This window comes from Chenopodium quinoa, unplaced genomic scaffold, assembly GCF_001683475.1.
Source record: "Chenopodium quinoa cultivar QQ74 unplaced genomic scaffold, ASM168347v1, whole genome shotgun sequence".
NCBI lineage: Eukaryota > Viridiplantae > Streptophyta > Magnoliopsida > Caryophyllales > Amaranthaceae > Chenopodium > Chenopodium quinoa.
The window spans coordinates 2,729,637-2,753,964 of record NW_018744704.1 but is presented as its reverse complement, the minus strand read 5'-3'; the positions used below and the strand labels follow the sequence as shown (position 1 = coordinate 2,753,964).

Genomic DNA, 24,328 nt, shown 5'->3' with positions numbered 1-24,328 from the left:
TCCTTCCCTCCGGGGTTTTGTGTCATCATAAGTAAGTCTCTTTGGCTTATGACTTTGGCGGAAACTACAGTTTCCGGCTTGTCTGCCATGGTTCCTTCCACGGCGATGACCTTACCATTTTCCGGTAATGCCTTGAAGCAATTTCTTAACAACTTTATGCAATGTTCATCACTCCAATCATGTAAATCCACTATTTGGAAGGAAAATAAGTGTTATTTATGTGGTAAGTGCATATTTATTTCCTATTAATAGTTGTAAGTGTAAACTCACCTTCATGAATATGACATCTCCTTTGGGAATACTTTCAAACATATCTCCATATACATGTTCCAGATCTAATTAAAGGGTAGTTTGTGAATAATGTAAAAGTAAAATGATATCAACTAAAAAAGCGGAGGAAGTATTTCATTTCTTTATCAGACACATATCCTGATATCCCAACTTCCAACTTCTATTAATTTAATTTGTTCGGTAAGCGCATTTATAGTAAATGAACATAATTTCATGGAATGGAAGGAGCGGTTCACAATAACTAAAGATAGATAAAACTAGTTTAATATACATGTAGATAAAACAAGTTAAGGGTTCGTTTGACATCGTTGTGATTTTCTTTTTTGGTATTTTGGTTTTTTGTTTTTCAAAATTATATGATATTTGTCATATAATGAATTAAAAATAAGTTAAACTTGTTAAAATCACGATAATTTTGAAAACTGACAATAGAAAAGTAAATACTCATTTTTTGTCTTGTTTTTGGTTTTTTGTTTTTAAAAAATAGAAAATTGAAAACAAAAAATAATGTCAAACAAGCTCTAAGTTTGCGGATTCTTTGATAGATGTTTGAGCATATTATTTTTCCTCCTTTACCCTTTAATTAAACTTTGTTCATATATTATGTAATAATCAGAAAACTAACCAGCTCTCAATGAAGACCTTATCAACAACTAGGTTCAAACGAGGACCTAATGACACCCCATCATTATCAGGCACCAGAAACTTAGTTACCCTCAAAGGACTATACCGCCTTTCCACACCATCAGCCGCGTCTACTGCGGTGCATCCAACAACGTCATAGGTGGCTAGAAGACGGAGCATCCGGTTTAGCATGGCTGGTGCGTTCGGGTTCAGTATCTGAACCGAAAGCCCGTCGGGGCCGGCCTGATCATTGATCAACTGCAGCACCCCCATCTCAATGGTTACCTTCATAACCATGGGAAGGACACAAGAATTGATCAATTGATAAGTATATGCATAGTCTAGTTCTTCCTCATTCATTTGATCTGTAATATGATCTTCATTGGTTTTGCTGTTTGAAGATGTGGCCATAATTTTTAGTCTCTTTCTCTGGTATAAATGTGTGTTTTTTCTTTCAAACAAAAAAACTAAACGTGTTTATTTGTGTGGTAACACTTTTGTAAGGAGGGATGAGTGTAAGGGGGTTCAATTTATAATGTCTAGCTGGTGATACTAAGTGTATCCATCTAATCTAATACTATGAAAAAAATAATAAAAAAATGCACCTATAAATATAAAATAAAAGTTAACATATTCTATCTGTAATATTTATGAATTTACCCCGATAAATGAGTACTTTCTTTCTTTCTTAATTTCTTTATTCTCTATTAATTGAATAATTGTTACGTTTTTCCAATATACTTGTAGAAGGTTATTAGTTGACATATACCCGTTTCCGATAATGTATCATCTCTATCTCTCTATCTCTCTCATAGTTACATAATTGGTGATAAATCTTTTTTTTTTTTTTTTTGTTGTACAAGTAGGAAAAAGAAAAACATTAGTTGGTGTTACTTAGATTAACCAGTAAATGAAATTTTTTTTTTTTTTTTTAAAAGACATTAAGGACTGACTAGACTCAAGTCATCATGGTTTTTCAATCTACTACTTCCTCTGTTCTTTTTTACTTGATCCGTTTTGATTTTTACATTATTCATCACTCTTCCTTTGACCCTCTTTTGTGAATAATATGTAAGGAAAAACATAAGTATTATCTTAATATGTAACTTTCATAATTTTTACTTATGGAGAATTAAAGTTATTAATCGTTAAAGTTGTGCATTGACAAACGTGATAAAAGAAACAGATCAAGTAAAAAAGAATAGAGGAAGTAGTACTTAGGGCCAGGGGCGAGGGTAAGGTGAGAAAGAGGGGAAACAACCGTTGGTGTTACATCAATTAGGTTAATTGCATTGTTTTCGGTCTTTGAACTAAAAGTATGACTTTGTACAACATTTTTAAAATACAGCAAATCATTTTTTTTTTCTTGTTTTTTAGAAAACCACAAAGACGAGTAATGAGAGTCAATATCAAAATCCCTTAAAACCGAGAGAGAAGCTCTAACCATCTAGCTATTTGTCACTCTATAATAAATCACTTTAATAAAAGAATCCCGAGTGTAACTGGTTTTCTATAAATAAAAAATCTAGATGTATTAACAATTTAACATACATGGTATATACATGAGTACATCCAAATTCTGGAATTGAATTCTATGTTACTCCATTGCTCATTATAGTTCTCAGGAAACCCTATATAAATAAATAAATTATAAAATAAAAACATGCATGTAGATCTACGATTTGACAACAATTATATTTTGACTGACAACGAACTTCTTGACATTGAACCAGACATTTGTCTGCCAATTAGTATATAAAAATTAATAATGTACTTACAAAAACATTTTGATTGAGAACTAAAGTTAGGCACAAACCAAACATTTTGTCTGATAACTATATCAATTTTGGACTGCACTCTCGATCCCTTAAAATAAATTTCACATTTTCTATGGTTAATGTTGAACTATTCCAAATCACATCTTTGATCATTATAAGCCAAGATACAACTAATTGTACATAAAATTAGTTGTTTCGAGATAAAGTTCTATTTCTCATTTTAAATAAGTCCACATTATATAAGGGGAAAAGATACTTACTGTGTAATCAATCTAAATGACCTATGAGAGTGAGAGAGTTCATCTAAATGACCTATGAGAGTGAAAGAATTCATTCAGTAGTCATGCTAAAGAAAAGATACAACAATAATTAGAGCCTTAATCCCAAAGATGGGATCAAATGCAAAAACCATGATCTTTATCTCTTGTTCTCGCTAACCAAGTTCTCTCCTTCCATTCCCTTATGTCTCATGTCATATGCCCCTACAAATACGATTTCTTCATGTCTTTCTCTATTCCTAACTTTTTTTTGGTAAGATCCCAAGGATGCGATCTTAACCTTCTACTTTCTTTTACCAACGTGTCTTCCAATCACTACTAAACATTCCCAAATCAATGCAATTGATTTTCCCTTATTATATCCTCGACATCTGAATACTAACTTTCCTTCTAACATTTACATCTCTAATTCTATCCTTTCAAGCGTTCTCACACATATGCATCTCTAGTACTCCCATCTTTCTAATATGATGCATCCCCAGTGCCAACATTCTAACCCATATAACATCAGACCTTCCGATAGAATTTTCTCTTTATCTTGAAAGGTATGCTATGTTACACAATATCCCATTTGCTGCTCTCCATTTGATCCAACCGTACTTAAATCATGTCAGTCACAACTTGGTTGATTTCTTCACTTTATTGCAAAATCAAACCAAGGTATTTAAAACACTCAAACAATCATTTTGGGTGCTTCCTTACCATCCAAAGTTACTATATCCCCACTTGACTTCGTCGTAGAGCTAAAACTACATTGCTATAATCTGACATTAACCCCAACTCTAGTCTCCCAAACCACCAATACAATATCATTCATCTGCAAACAACATACATTACAGTGTCTCAACTTAGATAGCTCTTATTAATTCATCCAATATTATTGCAAAGAGGAAAGAACTCAGTGCCAGAACTTGTGTAATCCAATCGGAAAAGGGAAATCCTTTGGTACTACCCCTCAAGACATTTGTTTTGATGTCTTAATCTACATAACTAAGTCAATATACTTCCGAGGAAATACCCTTCTTAGTCTCAAAACTAGTAAGAATTATATATGGAGAACAAAAGTCGGCGCAAGAGTAAAATGACACCAGAGGTAAAAGGAAATCTAGTTTAGGCATTAATTTAAGTAAAAGTTTGGCACAAGATAAAAAATGACACGAAAGCTTCAATACATCAGCAAAAACTTAGGGTTTAATCTCTTAAGTTAAGCTACGCCGCAATAAGTACGAAGTAGTCTACACTGTTTGACCAAAAGTCTGTACAAGCCTGAAGTTACTCCTTATTTCATACCCAAAACATAGGTGAATTACATCTTAATAAGTTTAGAGCGACCCTGAAGACCAAAATCTAGCAGCCTGAAAAATACCCCAAAATGAATAGTATAGCCGCCTATTTTGCATCTACACACTTCACATATACATTGGAAGGATCTGATGCGAAATGAGAAAGATATGTTCACTATTTTTACCTCTAAATTCATTATTACTGGTACTTCGCAATCGAACAGGATTCTTTATTCGAAAGCTTGAGGTACATAATTTTTCATCATGTCAATTACAAGTCATGTTGTTCCTATAATTCAGAAATGAAGAGCCTGCAGATGATAAATGATTATTAACCTGCGATCTGGAATAAATGAAAACAACGCATTGCCAATAATGTACTTACAACTCAAAATTGATGTACCCTGCTCTTCAAATCCTCTCACTTGTAAGTTGTGTGTAGAGGGTGGCACAAATACAACTAACCACGTAGGCCCTAAACAAAGAAATTTTAAGCAGTAAGATAGCAATTGGAGCTTAGAAATCTACACATTGAAGAAACTATGCTGTGAATGGCCATGGAATAGGACACAGTCTAATCAACCAATGAAATTGCAAAAATGAACGCTACTAGCATCCGGTGAATCACTCAATGCCTAAGGTAAAAATTAACAGTCACCCATGTCATCCACTTTCTTCACTGTATTTGTTGATTAGCTGTAAAGCCATTGTTTGCTCCAAAAGAAAAAATATTACACTATATTATCCATAATACTACATGAATCATCCACAAGACTAATGAAAGGCTCCATAATCAACCAGCCTTAATTTTATTCAAACCTACTACTCCGGTCACTTTTTATTCTTTATGCTTTGAATTCCACGGTCTCCAACGCTTATCTTTGACCGTGTATACATTCAATATGATATGAGTAAAAATTCTGAAAGTTTGATATTTAGAAAATATATTTCAAGCCGAATCTAACAAGATCCCACATGATATAGTTTTGATATACTTCCTTTGTTTTCTTTAATGTGCAACACTTTTCTAAAAAGGAAATGTCACAACAGCTGCAATACTTCTTACAAAAATTAACATACTACCTTTAATTAAACAATATATGAAACACAAAACCCCACAGCCCATTTTAACTTCAACCACACTATCTCCTTAACCACTCCCTGCTTCAACCACAGCCATCACCAACCAAGCTCACTGCCAGTACCACCTATCACCACCACCACTCTAGCGCCACTGCCACCATACTCACTACTTCCCTCAAAACCACCACGCACCCTCACCATCTTCACTGAAACCACCACCCACCCTCATCACCTTCCCTGAAAACACCATCCACCCTCGCCACCTTCCCCAAAAACACCATCCACCCTCACCACCTTTTCGGGAAACACCACTCATTTACCCTACTTTCAACAAAAAAACCACCCACACCAACCCACGACACTAACACTCACCACATCCACAAACGAAATTTACAGAATCCATGGTGGTTAGATTGCCGCGGGTTTTAGATCTAGAAATTCTGTGGTTAAATTCAACCACCATGGTCTCAAATTTTGAGGGAAAAAAAACAAAGTTGCTGGTGGTGAGATTCGACCAAATGAAGTGGGTTTGGTTGTGGTGGTAGGCTGTGTGTGGTGTGGTGTTATTCTTGATACTTTCTTTCTCCTCTTGATTTGAGCAGCTTTTTGACGTGAAACTGTCAAGAATGATAGGTAGGTGGCGGTGATGTTAGTGGCGTTGGAGTAGGGTATGTGTGAAAGATATATGTTGGACATAAAAGAAAACAGAGGAAGTATATACAACAGTGAATTTTATCTTAATAGTTGACTAAGTCAAAACATAAACAATAAAATGTGGCAGAGGGGGTAAAACTAATGCTTTTAACAATTTAAGAATTGCCTTGAATGAAGGAAAACTTCCCCAAACATGCTCTAAAAGACCAGAACTTTCACCATCAATATAGCAAAGGGTTTTCGGTTCTTTTAGGAGAGAATTTGGGGTGATATCCATCAACAAGGCACCAACTCTAGGCATATTTGTCAATTTGTGATCCACAGAAAAAAGAAATTTATTTGCAAAATTATTAAATAAGGAAAAAAAATAAAAAAGACATTCACATCATCTAGTAGTTCACCAATATGTGAAGTTGTGAACAACATATCTAACTAGGTAATAACTCTATAAACGTATACTACATCTAGAAGTTCATAGCACACAAAAACTGATTTGGAATTTGTGAATTGTGAGCAAACTCATGAGCAAAGGACAACATATACTTCCTCCGTTCCCTTAATATTACAACAATTACCATTTTAGGAAATTTCACAACTATTGCAACATTTCTTTATTTGTACATGCTTTCTCTTTATCTCTCTCCTCATCGCATGGGTTCTACTTCTATGTCTCTCTATCTCTCTCCTCATCTTAAAAACCATGCAATACCTTTATATTGCAATATTAGTGGAACGGAGGAAGTATAAACTTAATTTGACTTGTTGGGTTCAACGAATGATTTTTAAAGTAGTTTACAACTAGCTCTATTTGTTAATGAAGGATAAAATTTGGTCTGTATGATACATTCGGGAATTAGGACACCAAACATATATAAAATCTAAAAAATTTAAACAGTTCAAGCCATTAATAACATCAACTTTTGACTTGTTATTAGTCATACATAATAGAAGATGAGGCTCTCCTTCCACCCCTGTGAAAGGGGGTCGATTCTCACCACAAGTAAGTGGGTTCCCTAATTTCCTCCATGCTTGCAAGGGAATTCTCCTTACCTTAAAAAATAAATAATGGAAGAAATTCTAAAACATTCTACATGCCTACATGGTGACCTCTTATCTTGTAAAATTCTATGTGATGGAAATTTTTTATTTGCTAGTTATTGTTTAATAAATTTACGTGATCCTATTTTGCAAATGCTTTGAGGAAATCAATAAAGATTTAAAATATATATATATATATATATATATATATAAATAAAAAAAAGTTCAGAAGAAAGAGGTGCAATATCATTTTGAGGTTAAAATGGTCAGAAATAAGACATGAGGAGAGATTATTTGTGTAGTAGGATGGTGAAAGTTTTATCTGTGTAGTACAGATGGTGAAGGGATAGTAGTGGTCAAAGCACTAGCTGAGGAAAAAAAGGTTAAAAAAAAAAAAAATTTAAAACAATTACTCCCTCCTTCCCTTAATGATGTGCATGTGTTCCTTAAAATGAGTCCCAAAAAAATTGTCCCTGTTTCTTTTTCATTCTATTTTTGGGTTTTACTTTAGGACAAAAATGCCCTCACTTCTCATTTCTATTTCCTCCTATATCCTTTCTTTTTTTGAAAAATGCAACAACACATACACCAATTCTACTTTTTGTACTTCTAATCAAAAAGTTAATGACATGCCATCAAAACGTCTTCAATTTCTGAATTTTTTTTAATTAAAGCAATAAAGTACACTCACATATGCACCAATTCTACTTTTTGTACTTCATCATTAGTTCCTTAATTCCCGTGAAATTTGAGAAATGAGCACATAAATAAAGGACGGAGTATATACCTATTTTCTTACCAATATTTAAGGTTCTTTCAATAGTTTTGCAAACTAAGGCTCGCGATTAAAAAGCAAAAGAAAAAATTTTCCACCATAAATTAACAACATATAGAGTTACCACATAGAATTTCAATGATAATATTGGTCAAATTACGGCATTAGAAACCACAGAAAAAATGTTGTATTTAGTTTGGACTAGAAAAAGGTATCAAATTCATATGTGATTAACATGTGCATGCTTTGAAATTCACATTGCAGGCAAAACCGTTGTCCAATATTCAGCCATCAATTGAATTAGGAATTGTCTATTGACTTTTTAAAGTTGTTGGTTAGTTCCTGTTAATAAGCAGTACTTCCAAAGGGGTGTTACACTATTAGATTTAGAATATTAGCTATGTAGAGGGAGAAGTTAATTCCTTTTCTTTTTTGGTTTAAGTCAGGTTTTTTTAACAAAATGAAAAATTAAAAAAAAATTTAAAAAAAAAAACAAGTCAGTTAAATAAATAAGTTTAGTTCATTGAAAATAAACAACTTTAAAGAGCAAATATAATAGAGATCAATAAAAATAAGTATTAATTGTTAAAAATTATTTAAGTATTGTAAAAATAATACTTTCTCCATTCTTTTTTACTTGACCTGTTTCATTTATCACATTTGTCAATGCAAAACTTTAACCAACAATAACGTTAATTCTTCATAAGTAAAAATTATAAAAGGTATATATAATGATACTACTTATTGAGACGATTCTAACAAGATCCCACATGAATAGGTTTTTTCTCAACTATAATTCACAAAAGATGGTCAAAGGAGGAGCGATGAATAGTGTAAAAGTTAAAGCGGGTCAAGTAAAAAAGAACGGAGGAAATATAATTTTAGGAGAAATAATTTCAGTTCAACCAAAAAAAAAAAAAAAAAAAAATAAGGGTGTAGAAACAAGGCCTTAGTCAGAGAAAAATTGATTACATGGGATGCCATCTTAGAACTAAGAGGTAGACAAAGTTGAGAGAGGATGTAATAACAATAGATGGAAAGGATTCACCCAAGAATAAGTGTTTTAAGTACCTTAGAATGCTTTATCAAGGAACTAAGATATTGACCAAGATGTGCTTCACATGATTGTGTGACTGTATTATACCTTAAAAATTTAAGTGGAAAATACTATAGGAAGCTATAGACATTTAGACCATCAATGTTATATACTTATATGAACTGAGATATTGTTATGTATACAGAACAACGCAGCATGTTATGATGGATGTGTGGAAGGACCTTAAAGGATAAAACTAGGAATGAGCATAAAGCACAAACTTCATAAGCAACTCCCACTCACAACAAATACTAACATTTTTTTTGCTAAACCAGCCAAAGATCAAATAGCTAAACTGAGATACTAATTCACCAAAGCCTTACTTCCAAAACAAGTCAAACCAACAGCTAAGAATTGCTAAAAGATTCACCATATAATATTGATACAAAAAGGCTATTTTCTAGAACCAAGATAACCCAAAAGAACTAGCTATGAGGGTCTAGACTCTAGATTCAGAGCTATGATACGAGTAACTATAACCAAGTTTTATGTTTGTGAGACCAAAAAAAAAAAAAGAGAGCGTTTTATGATACGTCCTAATATGTATTTGAGGCGCTAGGAGCTACAATGGGGTCAACGTCAAGAGAGTTTGTTCTGAAGAATAGCAATCCAAGGATCATTGCAACAGTAAGGGGCCAATTGACCAGATTGGTAAATAAAAAGACCCCTAGCGACAATTTGGTAAAAAAAATAACTCCGACTATAATTTGGTGAAAAAAACTAACTTTAAGCGACAATTTGGTAAATAAAATAATTTAATAATCTAAGGCGACAATTAACCCAAAAAATACAAAAAATTCTGACAAATTATTCGCAAATGCTTAATTTAGTTCGTTTTTCGTGTTTTTTTTACCATTCTTTTTATGGAAATAACAATTTGAAGAAAAAAAAATGTTTAAGTATCAATTTTCACTTAAGTTATGTACCCCTTTATTAACGAATTTTGTTAAAAAAGAGGTTGGAAATAAATTTGGTATCGGGATTTAGCAAAATAAAAAGGGGATGACATATTAATTCAAAATTTTAAATGGAAAAAATAAATTTTATAACACAAAAACAAATTAAATTAGGATTTATGAAGAGTTTGCCCAAAATAATTAGATTTTTGGGGCTAAATGTTGCCGGAATTTATTGTTTTTACCAAATTATCGCATATGTTTAGCTTTTTTTACCAAATTGTCACCGGAGTAAGTTTTTTTACCAAACTATCGCGAGGAGCTTTTTTTTTTCTAAAAAAAAAAAATCCGGTCAGTTGGCCAGCGGTGTGGTGTAAATTTTGGAATTCCTAGTTTACTAGATAATTAAGAACATATTGGGATGTATCTCCACAGTTTATTTGTACAAGTTACAACTTACAACAAATAATTTTTTTTAGCAAAAAAAAATAAGTCGTAAAAGCCAGCAAAAATAAGTTAAGCAAAGCTTATTCAGCAAAATAGTTCAGAGATTGCCTTAATTAAGAATTTAAGAAATAATATAAGGTAAAAATTATGATTGAGCAGGGAATCTATTTCAATCTATAGGATTTCAAGAGGCTTACTCCTAAAACCAAACTAGAACAAAGTCTCAATAATATTCTTTATGACTCTCTCAGTCTACTCTCCTCTATTTATTTCTAATTTTCTTCTCACTTTCTCCTCCAATTAAATCTCTATATTCTTTCACAAAAATTAAAAGATTCCCAAAACTGTGTTATGATATGCTTCTGATTGTACCTCTCCCTCTGGTTAGCTTCTTGCAATTAATCCTAGATTTCTTAAGAGAACTTTGGTAACTGGTATATATTAGAACACAAACAACTTACCTTAAGTCCTTAACAATATCGCAAGTGAGCAATATAAGAAAGACAGAACCAATCTATTAAAATAAATTCACAACTCAGTAAACAGCAACTTAGCAATTAGAGCATTGCTCAAACTTCATACTGTATAAAATTGACATTAATCAAGAAGATGCTTACCTAGACCTTGCACAAGCTGACAAATTTTGGTCTCCATAAAAGCATCTTCCACTGATTTGACCATTAGAAGGTGACCTCCAAGTCTCCCAACTTTCAAAAAAGAAGTTCATTTTGACATGCATAACTCTTCTGCTGACTCCTTTCCATATACATGAGCTTGATATTTTCGAGCAACACATGAAGTTATTCCTTACTGTTCCTCAATCTTCTGTTGTAGATCAAATGCAATCACAGTGATTAAACACAAGCACCAAAAAGATTGCCAATATTCAACATTTTATCCATCTGAATTAATAGATGGAATGATATAAGGTACTAGATTCTCCTCATATACAGATACCAAACATAGAAGCCAACACAACTTTAAAATTCTAAAAACATCCATCTAAATTAGTAGAAGCAAAGTCTTAAATCATTACATTGTCCTCAACTGATTTTATATGAGACATGAAAGGAGACGTCCAGTATACAAAACAGATATTATTCACTTACGTAGGCATCTCCTTCAAAGCATGTCCATTAACCACGACAGACTCTGTGAACTTATACGGGGTGGACAATGAAACTGAAAGTCTGAAATGCAAGAAAATATAAATATAGCTTTCTTGTTTCTTTTAGCAACTTTTAGTATTTAATTCCTTAGGTTAAGGAAAGGAGGAGGCAGGGAAGTTTTGTCATACAAGATCAAAAGGACTGCAATTTCATACAAGATTCATAGACGACTACTTCAAAATGCAAGCAGATATAATTATATAAATGATAAGCTTGTCAGCCTAGTTGAGAAAACCTTAACTATTGTAGAAATCATAATTCAAAACAGCCTTTATAAGGCATGGAATTTTACAAGATGTCACAGGAGCAATATTGAATGGGTGTTTAGATTACCCCCAGGAGCAAAACTCACATGTGCATACCTTTCAAGCATGACTTCTTCCTTTACGCACAAAGTTCAAAAGGCTCATACACGAAGGTGCCTCACATGTGTGCCATGTCAATTCTCTCTACATTTTCTTCCTCATCTTCACTTTTTTCAACATGGTCATCATTACTTGACTCCAACTGAGACTGATCATAACTTTCAATATTCTTGCTACCACCATTTAATAAGGAAAGTTGATCCGATACAACAGCATTTCTTTTATAGTTCCAAACGAGCATAGAAATATTATCTTGTGGTGAAATTAGGCCTTGCTCTTTGATACAGTTCCTCTGATCCTCCAAGGTCTTAGGATCATCAAGGCTCAGGAACTCTAACAATGCCTTTTCATGTTCAGGCCTCCAGCTATTAGGAAAAGGGGTGTAATCTGTCTCAGGCACAAGAGACATCCTTGTATACTTCAGCCCTTCAATAGACTCTGCGAGACCCATCCTTAGCATGTTCTGATACTCAGGTGAAAGCCCCTTTTTCTCTTTTAAAGGACGACTAAGGGTTCTATCACTAATCTTGTACACTTTTGCACGTGAACGAAGCTTATATTTCGCAGCATACAGCTTTGCAAGTGATCCTCTGATAATATAAGAGCAAAAATTAACAATTTTCTTCCTATTATCAGCATATCTGTACCACTCAACCATAGTGCAGAGCAGCTTGTTCATCTGAGCATTAGTGTGAGCTTGAGTAGCATGAAACATTCTGAAACAAGGCTGTGGGTCAGGTTCTCGATCCCCTTTCAGAAGGTTCAACTTCCTGAATTGCTTAATACATTGCTTCAGACTAGCTGTCACAGACAAAAGGGTTCCAACACCCTTCTCACTGATAATTTTTCCACCAGTAGCTGTGTAGCGCAGTGTGGGATAAACAACTCTTCGGCATAATACATGATCAAGAAACATAATTCCCTTGGTTATGTGCTCAATAGGTAGGCTGTCATTGTCGAGCTTCAGGAGATATTTCTGATCACAGAACTCAATCAACTGCTTTCTTAATATTGCTGCATCAGCTCTGGGTCCTCGAATTCCGATCAAAATGTGACCTCCATACCTGATAAAGTCCATTTTTCGTGTTTTATCTGGTCCACTAGTGGGGACAAACTCAGGCCATGAAGTATTTCCCTGCTCTGCTTCGCCTTCTGGCGTATTCCAAATGACATCACTTTTTGAAGGATGATAAAACTCCTTAATCTTACCCTCCATCCAATGATCCAATTCATCTAAGATTATGTTCGCCAACAGTGGGCTCAAAATTCCACAATGACCCCAAGAAGGAACCTTCTCTGCTTCCTCTGGAGCAAACCCAAAAAAGGAATCCAACCAATATGGATCAGGTTTTGGTTCATCATCTGCCAAAACCTTCTTCTTCTGATACTTTCGTTTCTTCTTCTTTTTATCACCATCATCAATCTTTGTCGCAATCACTGGCATCACAAGAGCTGATCGTATCAAATCAACCACCTTCTTATCCCTCACATCCCTCATTAAAGCACTTATAACTAATCCAACCTTCACGCCATCAAGAATGGTACTCAAATCTCCTTTTATATACCACAAATACCCAGCAAAAGACCTCCTAATAACCCTCAAAACAGTATGAGCAGTCCTACCAGGTCTAAATGCATATGACTTCTGCGAAAAGCGAGACTCATAAATGGGCTCCAAAGTCATAAACAAAACCTCTTGAACAATCCTATCTTGATACGGAGCCGGCTGCGTGGTGGTTAATATCGTCTTAATCTTCCTTTTCGATAAAGAATCATACTCAGTCTTATCCCTAGGTGACTTGATATAAAAGTTCAATCTAGCACCCCATTTAAACCTATCATCGAGAACTGCATTCCTAAGAGCCAACAAATCCTCCAAGGCCGACCGTTGTATCGAATGTCGAGGCAAATAAGAACCAGTTTCATCAGCATACACCTTCTGATATGCCAATACCCACAACTCAAATTTCCTAAGATATGAAGTCAAATTGCTAACACTCTTTTCGGGTTCGCGAAAATTCTCAATCCACATATGTGAGCAAACTGCAACCCCATCTTCCTTCATTAAGCTTAAAGGGTCATCTGGGTCAGGTTTTCTCCTATTATCATGAAACCCAGAAAATGCCCTAAATAATGAAAACCCAATTGACCTATGATTGTGCTCAACGAAATTGTTGCATAAAATTGAGGGTTTTAAGGTTTGATTAATTGACCCAGCTAAAACCCTATATCCTGTAATTGCAAGATTTCGACGCATTTCGAAAACTTGACAAAATTATAATATGTAACTGTAACACAATATGAATATGAAAAACAAACCTTAATGAGATGAAGAGAGTGAAACAGAACTACCCCATGAAATTTTCTAAAAAAAAGCTTCCTCCACCATCAATGGCCAGCTTTAATGGCGGAAACATGAAATGGGTCATTCAAGTTCCATAGATGAAATGATGGGTTTCCTTGGGTTGCTCCGGTTAGTGGTATTCGTTGAGACCTTGAATTTGAATTGTTGTTGAAATTGAAACCTAAAATGCTAGTACAAGGAAACGGCGGTGCTGCTACTCGGTTGACGGGGAAATGATATCGTGAGTTAAGTATAATTTTGGGACTCACTTTTTTTATATTTTAACCTTTTGAACACTCTAACCACTTTAATGTTAGTCCCAACAAATTTATTAAAAATATATATTTTAATAATGTTAACTTTGCCTATTTAATTTAGGAAAAATTGTGAACAATAAAATGATTTTTGAGCGTTTTTTCAAAAATAAAACGATTTTTTAATTATTTTAAAATAAAATGACCTTTGACATAATCTGTCCAAAATAGAACAAAAATCGGTAACCTATTAAAAAGGTTAAAACTAGAAATAGGTCTCTTTGTAATTGGTTGGAATTTTAATTTTTTTTTACATTTTTCTTATTATAAAAAAATGATTTTGAATTAAAAAAAATAAAACACCCTCTCTCTCCTCCTCTCCCCTTCCCTGTCCTCCTTGTGAGCCACCTGAACGGCCTCCCTACCACCACCTTACCACAACAGTACTTTCCCTCCCTTCCGAAACCCACCTATAGCCCCTGAACTATCCCACTCCCCTTGAAACAACCCCGAAACCACCCTAAAACCACTGTAAACACACCCGTAACCTCGGAATCCACCCCTTAACCAACTCACTCCTTGAAACAACCCCGAAACCACCCTCAAACCTACCCGCAACACTCGATACCACCCCCAAACCAACTAGCAACCCCCTAACTACCCCTCAGCAGGATCGTGAGTCGGCATTATTCAAATTCTTCCGCAATAAAATTCAACCGAAAATCGCAATAAAATTCAACCGAAACTGAATTTTATGAACAAATTAGAGTCGAATTTTGTAGGATCAGTGTGAGGACGAAAATGTAGTAGCATTGAAAGTAATAGGAAGAGTAGAATTATTGGATTTTCTAAAAAAAAAAAAAGTGTAGAATGATTGGAGATTGGAAATTGGATGTGGGTGAATGAGGATGGTGGTGGTGTTGGTGACTGGGTGGGCGATGGGTTGGTGAAGGGGTGATGATTGGCTTTTCTAAAAAAAAAAAAAATTAAAATCATTTTTGTTAAAAAAAAAGTAAAAATAAAAAACAACCAAGTACTTTACAAAACGTGTCACAATAACATGTTACGTCCTATTTTGAGCAAATGTATGTCAAAGGTCATTTTATTTTGGAATAATCAAAAGGTCGTTTTATTTTTGAAAGACCGCTGAAAAGTCATTTTATTCTTCACAATTTTTCAAAAAAAAAAGCATTAAAGAAGAATGATGAACAACAAGATACATACACCGCTAGGTATTGTAAATGTCATATATTGTTATGTATTACGAAGTATTAAATTATATATGTATATATATACACACACATATATATACACACATACACAGACACACACACATATATATATAGGAATTTGCTAGAATGAGAAATGAGAAAATGAGAAAACACTAATTCCTTGACACATCATCTTGGTTTAAAATTTAAATTTCCTCCTTTTTTTATTCTTAACTTTCTCATATTTTGACAATGGTATGTGTTAGGATATTATTATCTTTCTCAGTTCTCATTCTAGCAATTCCCTAGATAAATATATATATATATATATATGTATGTATGTATGTATGTGTGTGTATATGTATATATATATATATATATATATATATATATATATATATATATGTATATGTATATATATATATATATATACACACACACACACATATATATATATATAGGGTCGGGATCCGGTGAGAACCACCCTTTATGTAAGAACCACCATCTATGTGAGAACCAATACCGGCCGTTAGATTATATTAAATTCAACAGCTAAGATTAAAATACAAAGCTTCCAAATACCTCCACTCCATTCTCACGGTTCCTCCTTTCTCCTTTCTCTCTCCTCCTTTCACTCTCACGTTCTCTCTCCTCTACACTCTCATCTCCTTTCTCTCTCCTCCTCTCCATTTTCTTCTCAGACATCTCTCCTCTCCATTGTCTTTTAAGCTTCAGAAGCGGCTCGCCGCCGATATTCTCAAGTGTGGTCGTGGTAAGGTTTGGCTTGATCCTAATGAAGGCAATGAAATCTCCATGGCTAACTCTCATACGTTCTTTCTCTCTTCTTTGATTTCAATTTTCTTTAGTTGTCTTTTTGTTTTAGTTATTTTCAATCGATTGTCAGATTTTCTTGCTACTTTTTCTGATGATTATCTAAATTAGAACCCTTCTTACGGTAGTTGATGTAGTGCTTTTTTATGTGAATTTTTCTGGAAAATAGTGATCGTTTGATGTATTATTGATCAAATTGTAGAAAGTATTCTGAAAACATCGTAATTTTTTGTGACTTATATTTGTTGATTGATTTTATTAGCGTTTATTCTAAAAACTTGAATTTGCACATATGAGCTTTACAAATGACGATATATCTGCAAATTTCGGTTTTAATTTTGGAAGAAATTATTTAATTGATCAAGTTGAATGATTTAGTTCGTATTATGAACAAGTTATAAGTTGTTATATTTACCTTGATGATTTTGAGATCTTATAATGGTTTTGTGAAGTTCGTTGGCGTTGATATGGCTTCATTATGAGTAAGAATATACAACAATTAAAATGTAATATTACAACAATTTATCAATGAAAATATATATTTTTATACATATGTTTAGTTTTTGTATGAACTTGCTATTGAATGAGCTTGCAACAATTGATTCTATCATTGAATCAAATGAATCTTTGGTTGGATATGTTTCAAAGGTATGCTTTGCTATTGCATTAATAGCTGCTGGGAAGCTTCGTCTTCTGAGACCCTCCAGTTTTTTTTAGAAGTTTGTATTGTTTCTTCCTTTGCTGGTTAGGTTGTGAAGCTTTTGGACTATATGACCAGTTAGTGTATTACTTAATTTATTGGAAAATGAGATGCGATTCTAATCAGAAAGATTCTATAAAAAGTTGCATTTATTTGCTGATTTTTCTTTCCTTTCTCTTACGAGTTTACCTCATTAATGACTTTAAAAATATGTCTATATTGGTGTACAAGATATGATTGATGTTGTATATGATGCGCTTAGCTAATTAAAATATCATCAATTTTTTCACGAATTTATCCTTGTATGATTTTGGCTCGAGTCCATGAGTTTATCCTTTTATCTGATTTATTTATGATCATGGCTTGGGTCCACTAATTTTATATAGCATTGTGGTGGTAAAAGTGATGGTGGCATATTCTTGCAACTTATCGTTGGCTTCGCTCGTAAACTATGCAGGAAAAACACTTAGAGGAATCCTATAACTTGGCTTGTATTCTTACTCTTCCTCCTTACCAGAGGAAAGGCTATGGAAAATTTCTTATTGCATTTTGTAAGCCTCCACCCTTAACAATTTTCTAGTAATTTTTGCGCTCTGCTATGTTACTTCACTGCTTCTTATTCTAAGGATCCAATGAAGTAAGGGTTGTTATGGTCTTACACAATAGGGAATTTAGGCTCGGCATTTTGCTAATATATGTATAGCCATTTCTCTCTTTGTTGCTCACATCAGCTATGGTTGCAACAGCTTATGAACTTTCTAAGAAAGAAGGTAAGGAGGGCACACCTGAAAGGCCACTCTCTGATCTAGGGATGTTGAGCTACAGGGGATATTGGACACGTGCTCTTCTGGATATCTTGAAGAAGCATAAGGGAAACATATCTATCAAGGTTTGTAGAATGAAAACCTTCTTCTATCTCATTGGTTTGTAGACTTGAAACTTCTTAGGATCCATGCGTCTATTTTTTAGTGTTTTTGACTAAAACTTTTGTACTTCTATTTCCTGCTCGATTGTGATGAATATGTGGCTTATTGTTCTGCATGAGCTTAGTGACATGACAACCATCAAAGCAGAGGATATTTTGTATACTCTCCAAAGTCTGGAGCTGATCCAGTATCGCAAAGGGCAACATGTCATATGTGAACCTATTAGCTCAATTGGTAGAGCACTATGCAAATGCATAGAGGATGTAGGTTCAATTCCTACATAGGTTATCTCTATAAACAAAATTAATAAAAAAAAAATCCAATTCGTACTAAATTATATGAGCAAAAAAATGGTTTGAAATGATTTATAACTATATAAACTTTGTTACAATTAAACTCTCATACAAACTTGTGTCTCCGCATTACATAAATGAACCTACATGGGATTCGAACTCACATCTTTTGTGCATTTGCACAATGCTCTACCCTTGAGCTAGTAGGCTAACGTATTTAAAACATTCAAACACACTCACAAATGAGCATTAGTTTGACAAAATGAGCAAGAGTTTGCTCATTTGACAAAAGAGCATTGAATTTAGTACGAGAGTTAGCCATGGAGATTTCATTGCCTTCATTAGGATCAAGCCAAACCTTACCACAACCACACTTGAGAATATCGGCGGCGAGCCGCTTCTAAAGCTTCAAAGACAATGGAGAGGAGAGATGCCTGAGAAGAAAATGGAGAGGAGGAGAGAGAAAGGAGATGAGAGTGGAGAGGAGAGAGAACGTGAGAGTGGAGAGGAGGAGAAAGAAAAGAGAAAAGAGGACCTGTGAGAATGGAGTGGAGGTATTTGGCAGCTTTGTATTTTAATCTTAGCTATTGAATTTCATATAATCTAACGACCGGTATTGGTTCTCACATAGATGGTGGTTCTCACTGGATCCCGACCCTATATATATATACATACATATATATATATATATATATATATATATATATATATATATATATATAAAATCAAGATCATGTGAGAACCTAGGTCTATAATAAGAACTAGGAACTCATCTGGACCGTTGATCGCGCTTATTCTAACGGCTCATATTCCACTCCATACCCCTTCCGGCGAACCCCACCAAGCCCCATCCCTGCTCGCTCGGCCACCAAGCCCCTCCAATTTCGTCCCCAATGTTCTCCCTCTCTTTATCCTCAAAACTTTATAATTTTGGGTGTCCTACAATTCGCAACACCAGCCAGAATTAACCACCGCCGGCGACTCATCCTACCTTAGAAACTATTTTAATGGAGTGAGAGAAAACTCAAAAGTCGCTTTAATGGAGAACTTAGAATGCGCTTCAATGGAGGAGGCTCAAATAGAGTTGCTGCCAAACCAATTGGAAAGAAAATCAATTTGCCATATAAATCCATAAAACTAGATTGAATTGATTACTTTAAACGATTTTTTATTTTTATTTTTTGTTTTTTTTGGAGTGAAAATGGGAAGAAGAAGAAGAAGAAGAAGAAGAAGAAGAAGAAGAAGAAGAAGAAGAAGAAGAAGAAGAAGAAGAAGGTATATATATTTGTGGGGGGCTTGGTGGGTTTCACCGGCAAGGGTATTGGCTGGAGGTGGCTGTGTTGGGGTGGGGGTGGTTCGGCTGGTGGTTTGTTTGGGTGGGGTTGGCTGTTCTGGTGGGGTGGCAGGAGAAGGAGGAGGAGGTGGCTGCCGTGGGATGATTTGGGATTTTTTTTTTGTTAATTTTGACCAATAGGATGGTGACACGTGGACTCTTAGTCGGAAAACAAGCCGGAATAGAGGGGTGGTGATACCTACTGATTTTGCGTTTTGGAGGTTTTTTTTTAATTTATTAAAAAAAAGGGTGGTTATTTACAAAATTTCCTTTTTTCAGTTGAAATTCAAATTGAACTTTGGTTTTAAGTGGTAAACTAGTGTGTTGACCCGGGCGTTGCCTCGGCATGTTACTTTGAGTTTTTTTTTTTGTTTTTTTAAATAAAGTGTTTGAATTTTTTAGTATTAATAATTTGGAAAATAATGTTAAAATATTGAAAAGAATATAAAGAGTAATATAAGTCTCTTTTGTTTTTAGTTTGGGTGTTTTTTTTTTTATTCTACATTTATATACATTTATGTGGATGAATAAAGCATAAATTATTGCTAGGTAAGATGGCAAGACGTGTGGTATTTATTCCATGAGGTTAGGGGCTCAAACCTCTTTCTATACGTTTTTCAGTTAACATTGCCATGGAATATTGTAATTCTTGCTCCTACCTAGAGGTGGTATTGACTCATCACTGGATGACAATAACTCATGTGGATCTTTGCGGTATGAAAAAGATAGTTGGGAATTTAAGTAGTACATTTGCTCATCTTCTCTCAATGAAGTATTCGCTGGGAGTTTAGGAAATCTCACAATTCTCCTCCTAGGCTCATACTTACGTTCCACATAGTGCAAGTATCTCTTAAGGCTAGACATGCTTGCTAACCACTTCCCTTCATGATGGTGTTTTTCATTCCACAACCCATTCTTTTTTATCACATCCCCATACTTGTTAAAGAGAGGTTGATATTTGTCAACTTTAGGTAGATGGGCTAAGGCCAAAAGAACCATCCAAGGTGGTTAGGTCAAAGCTTCCAAGTTATACTTCTCATAAAGGTTTATGGCCAAAGTAACAATTCCAAAAATGAACTCACTAACTATGACTCCATCATCTTTCAAGTAATGCAAGTTAAAGTAATTCTTTCTCATATCAATCCTTTCCATCTGTTTCACATACACATGCAAAACAATCAATTCAATGCTAAATCACATAAATGATTCAATTCAAAATCCATTTGCAATAAGCAATTCATAACTCAATCAACCAAGTATAACTCAAGATCACCCAACCATGGGTAATAGCTCAGAAAAATCGGACCTTATGACCATAGACTAAGGTGTTTTAACACCAACTTTAATGCACACATAATCATACAACTCAAGTTTAAAATAATTTCAATTCTTTTTGTTTTCGAAAATAATAATAATGTACTTGAGTCATGATATCAGACGGTCGAGCCCGCGTCTCCAGGAAAGTTACCTACAACGTCGAGGAGACCCTTTCCTAGACAGATAGGCATGCCCATTATAGACCTCCGTAGAGAACCCAAGCATCCTTTTCTCAATCATCTTTCCATAAATAGGAAAATAGTTTTTATATAAAATTAAAGCTTTTGACTTTCACACACAAATGCGAAACTCTATCTATCCTATATGTCCTCTTAAGTCTACTCACAATTTTTATTATTCCTAATTTTAATATTTTTAGGACCTTGAAAACTGATACTGCTTTGTAACACCCCCAAATCTCCCTCTACGAAATTACTAGTATAATACGTATAGTTATACCGTAGAGATAGACTTAGGCGTATTACCGCCGCGTGATTATGCAAGGTGATGAGTGACATTTATGTCACTCTTAGGGGTAGTGTTTAGGTCTTTTTCCTCCTTTTCTTTCTTAGGTTTTTCTACCTCATTTCTCCTCTTTTGGCTTCTTTATTTGTTGATGAAAAGTATGCTTATTTGTGCTTGTTTTGATAATCTTTTTCCATTATTTTATCATCCCCATGCTCTCGTGATCTTTGCTATCTTTTGTAGGTTCCATGGCGGTCCTAAGCACGGTGGGAGGCCCCTTGGCCAAGTATGGAGGCATGGACAAAAACAAGAGGGGAAAAAGGGAAGGAGAGGAAGCAAGAAGAGGAAGTGCAAGAGGAGCTGTGGCCGAACCCCGGGAAGGTTCGGTCGAACCAAGGTGTGGTCAAACTTTTGAAAAGTTTGACCGAACCTCCAAGGTGCAAAAGAGGCAGTTTCGAACCAGTTTTCAGCATTTTTACAGGAGGGGTCGAACCTCAAAAGTTCGACCAAACAAGGATCAGGGAGGTTCGACCGAACCTACCCTGAGTCCGACCGAACCTACCCAGAGTTCGGTCGGACCTTTTCCCGATCTTAGCCGACTTTATTCAGACTATTTAAATTCCTTTTCAGATCGTTTTTGAGAAGAGAAGACAGGAAGAGGGGAGTAGCATAGTTTTGAGAGAGAAAATCTTCCTCTTAGTTAGCACCTTAGTTCATTAAATTAGTTGATGATTTGGTTTGGAAACTCTCAAATCTAATCATTGTAGAAGCAAATTTCAAGGTTTAATTTCAGATTTTTAGCATTTATTCAACATTTTGAAGCTTCAATAGTAACTTCTTTCACTTGTCTCTACTTATTTTCTGATTTTATTTTGTCATTGCAATTCACTTGAATCTCTCTTAATCTTGATAAATTGTTGTTGCATGTTAGTTTTATCCATAGCAAATCACTTTTCCCCAATTTTAGAATTACCTAGAATCCCTACTTGGAACTTTGCATGTTACTCACAATGAATTGTGAGTAGTCCTCTTTGCTAGGGGTTGGGTGAAACTCAACCTAATGGTTAATTAAGTAACTTGGTAAAAGTATTGATGTTTGATTTGTGATTAAATTGATTGTATGAGATTGTTTGTTAGTTCTTCATGATAGGAGTAGCTACCCTAAAACTTGGAGCTTGATGGCATGTTATGCTTAGTTTGACATGGAAATGTAGATTAAGTATGTCATTACTTATTGCAATTTGATTATGTGTCTCCTATTGCTAAACTAATGAGGGATCTAAGTTTAGGAGTGTGTGTTGTTTTCCTAATTGCATGAGGTTGGTCTTACATATAGTCCTTGCTAACTCTTGTCTCCCTTTTATCCCAATATGCTTGATTACCATGGTTGAGTGGATCCTATTCCCTAGTACTTTTAATTACTCGATTTAGAAAAAAAAATAGTTTTTTTGTCTACCTGACAAACCCCCAATCAACAAAAGTTTTCGAACTAGCTTGCGTATTAAGATCTTTAGCGATTATATCTCGTTCCCCGTGGACCAAACTCTTACTTATCATTATGCTTGGTTTGTGAGATGTTTGCTTATAAATGTGTTTGAATGAGTGTGGAATGTGCGACCGTTCTTACGCCCATCAAAATAGCGCCGTTGCCGGGGAACGGTGTCAATGCTTGATTGTTTTTTATTGCTTGAGTCTAGGTCTTTGTGTATACTTTTAATTTATTTTTATTTTTTGTTTGTTTGATTGTTTTTGTTAAAAAAAAAAATTGCATGTTTCTCATTTCCTCAATATGATAATGAGCCTTTTTGTGACTATTTCAATAGACTTGAGGGATTTGTAGATCATAATTGTTGTAGTCTTTGGGAGGCTTGTGAGATTTGTTATATTGGTTTGAATGAGCAAACTAGGGATATTGTTGAAAGCATGTATAATGGTGAATTTAGAGCATTATCAATTGATGATGCATGGGATTTTTATGTATGGTTTGCTAGGGATGTTTATAATAGGGGTAATCGTGTTTCTAATATTGATGTGCAATGTGTCGATTCTTCTACTGTTAGCATGAATTCCCATGATTTTTCACATGATCCCATTAGTTAACCTAGAACAAATGATTTCAACTCTATTTCCCCTATTGTTTATGATGATGAAGTGCATTCCAATGTTGATGAGCATGGTGTGTTTCAACATTCTTCATTATTTAGCATGCCTTCTTGTGATGTACCTTTTTCTCCCAATAATTAATCTTATATGCTTGATTGTGCCCCCTCTCCCCGTGATGATGATTATACTCATCCTTCTAATGTTGATGCTTACAATCTTGGTTGTGATCCTTGTCCCCTTGTTAACCCTCAATTTTCTTCATCTTGTGAGTCTCCAATTGATTATTTAGAATCCCTTATTAGGTGTGTTGAGCTTGATTCTACTTTTGGGCCAAGTAAGGAGTTGTTTTTAAATTCTATGAAAAGTCAATTGGAGATGATGAATAGGAGTGAAGAGCGTATTGAGGAGGTAATAAGGAGAAAGGAAGAGCTAGAAAGCCAATTGTCATCTTTGTTGCATGATCTTGAATCTTTCAAATCCCATGTGTGTATTGAGGATGATGATGATGATGATGTTTTTGTGCAATCAAAAGAGTGTGAGGAAGACATTAGTGAGCTTTTGAGTGAAGGAAAGAGAGTTGAGAATGAATTAAATGATGATTTTGTGAATCCAAACCCCCTTTCTTATTTTGGTGAAGTGCATGTTTGTGATTCTTCTATTCATGAGTATTTGGACTCATTTGAGGTTATGTCCCATATATTTTGTGAGGTTCAAATGAAAAACCATAGCCTTTTGAGTGAGTCCCTTGAGACTGCTTCATGGGGAAGAGATGAG

At 34.6% G+C, this 24,328-nt stretch overlaps 1 protein-coding gene across 3 annotated transcripts; it reads right to left on the bottom strand.

The window, feature by feature from the left end:
* Nucleotides 1–4,065: 4,065 nt before the first annotated feature.
* Nucleotides 4,066–14,465, bottom strand: LOC110702902 (nuclear intron maturase 2, mitochondrial-like). 3 transcript variants are annotated; one of them, XM_021880654.1, is made up of 4 exons: nt 11,775–14,464; nt 10,861–11,068; nt 4,640–4,729; nt 4,066–4,565 (listed from the first exon to the last, which is right to left on the bottom strand). In XM_021880654.1, the coding sequence occupies exon 1, from the start codon at nt 14,032–14,034 to the stop codon at nt 11,836–11,838; it is 2,199 nt and encodes a 732-aa protein (XP_021736346.1). In that variant the 5' UTR covers nt 14,035–14,464; the 3' UTR covers nt 4,066–4,565; nt 4,640–4,729; nt 10,861–11,068; nt 11,775–11,835. The 3 variants fall into 3 exon arrangements, with proteins under 3 accessions (XP_021736346.1, XP_021736348.1, XP_021736345.1); XM_021880656.1 differs by having other exon boundaries at nt 4,066–4,729; nt 11,765–14,465; XM_021880653.1 differs by having other exon boundaries at nt 4,066–4,729.
* Between the last annotated feature and the right edge of the window lie 9,863 nt (nt 14,466–24,328).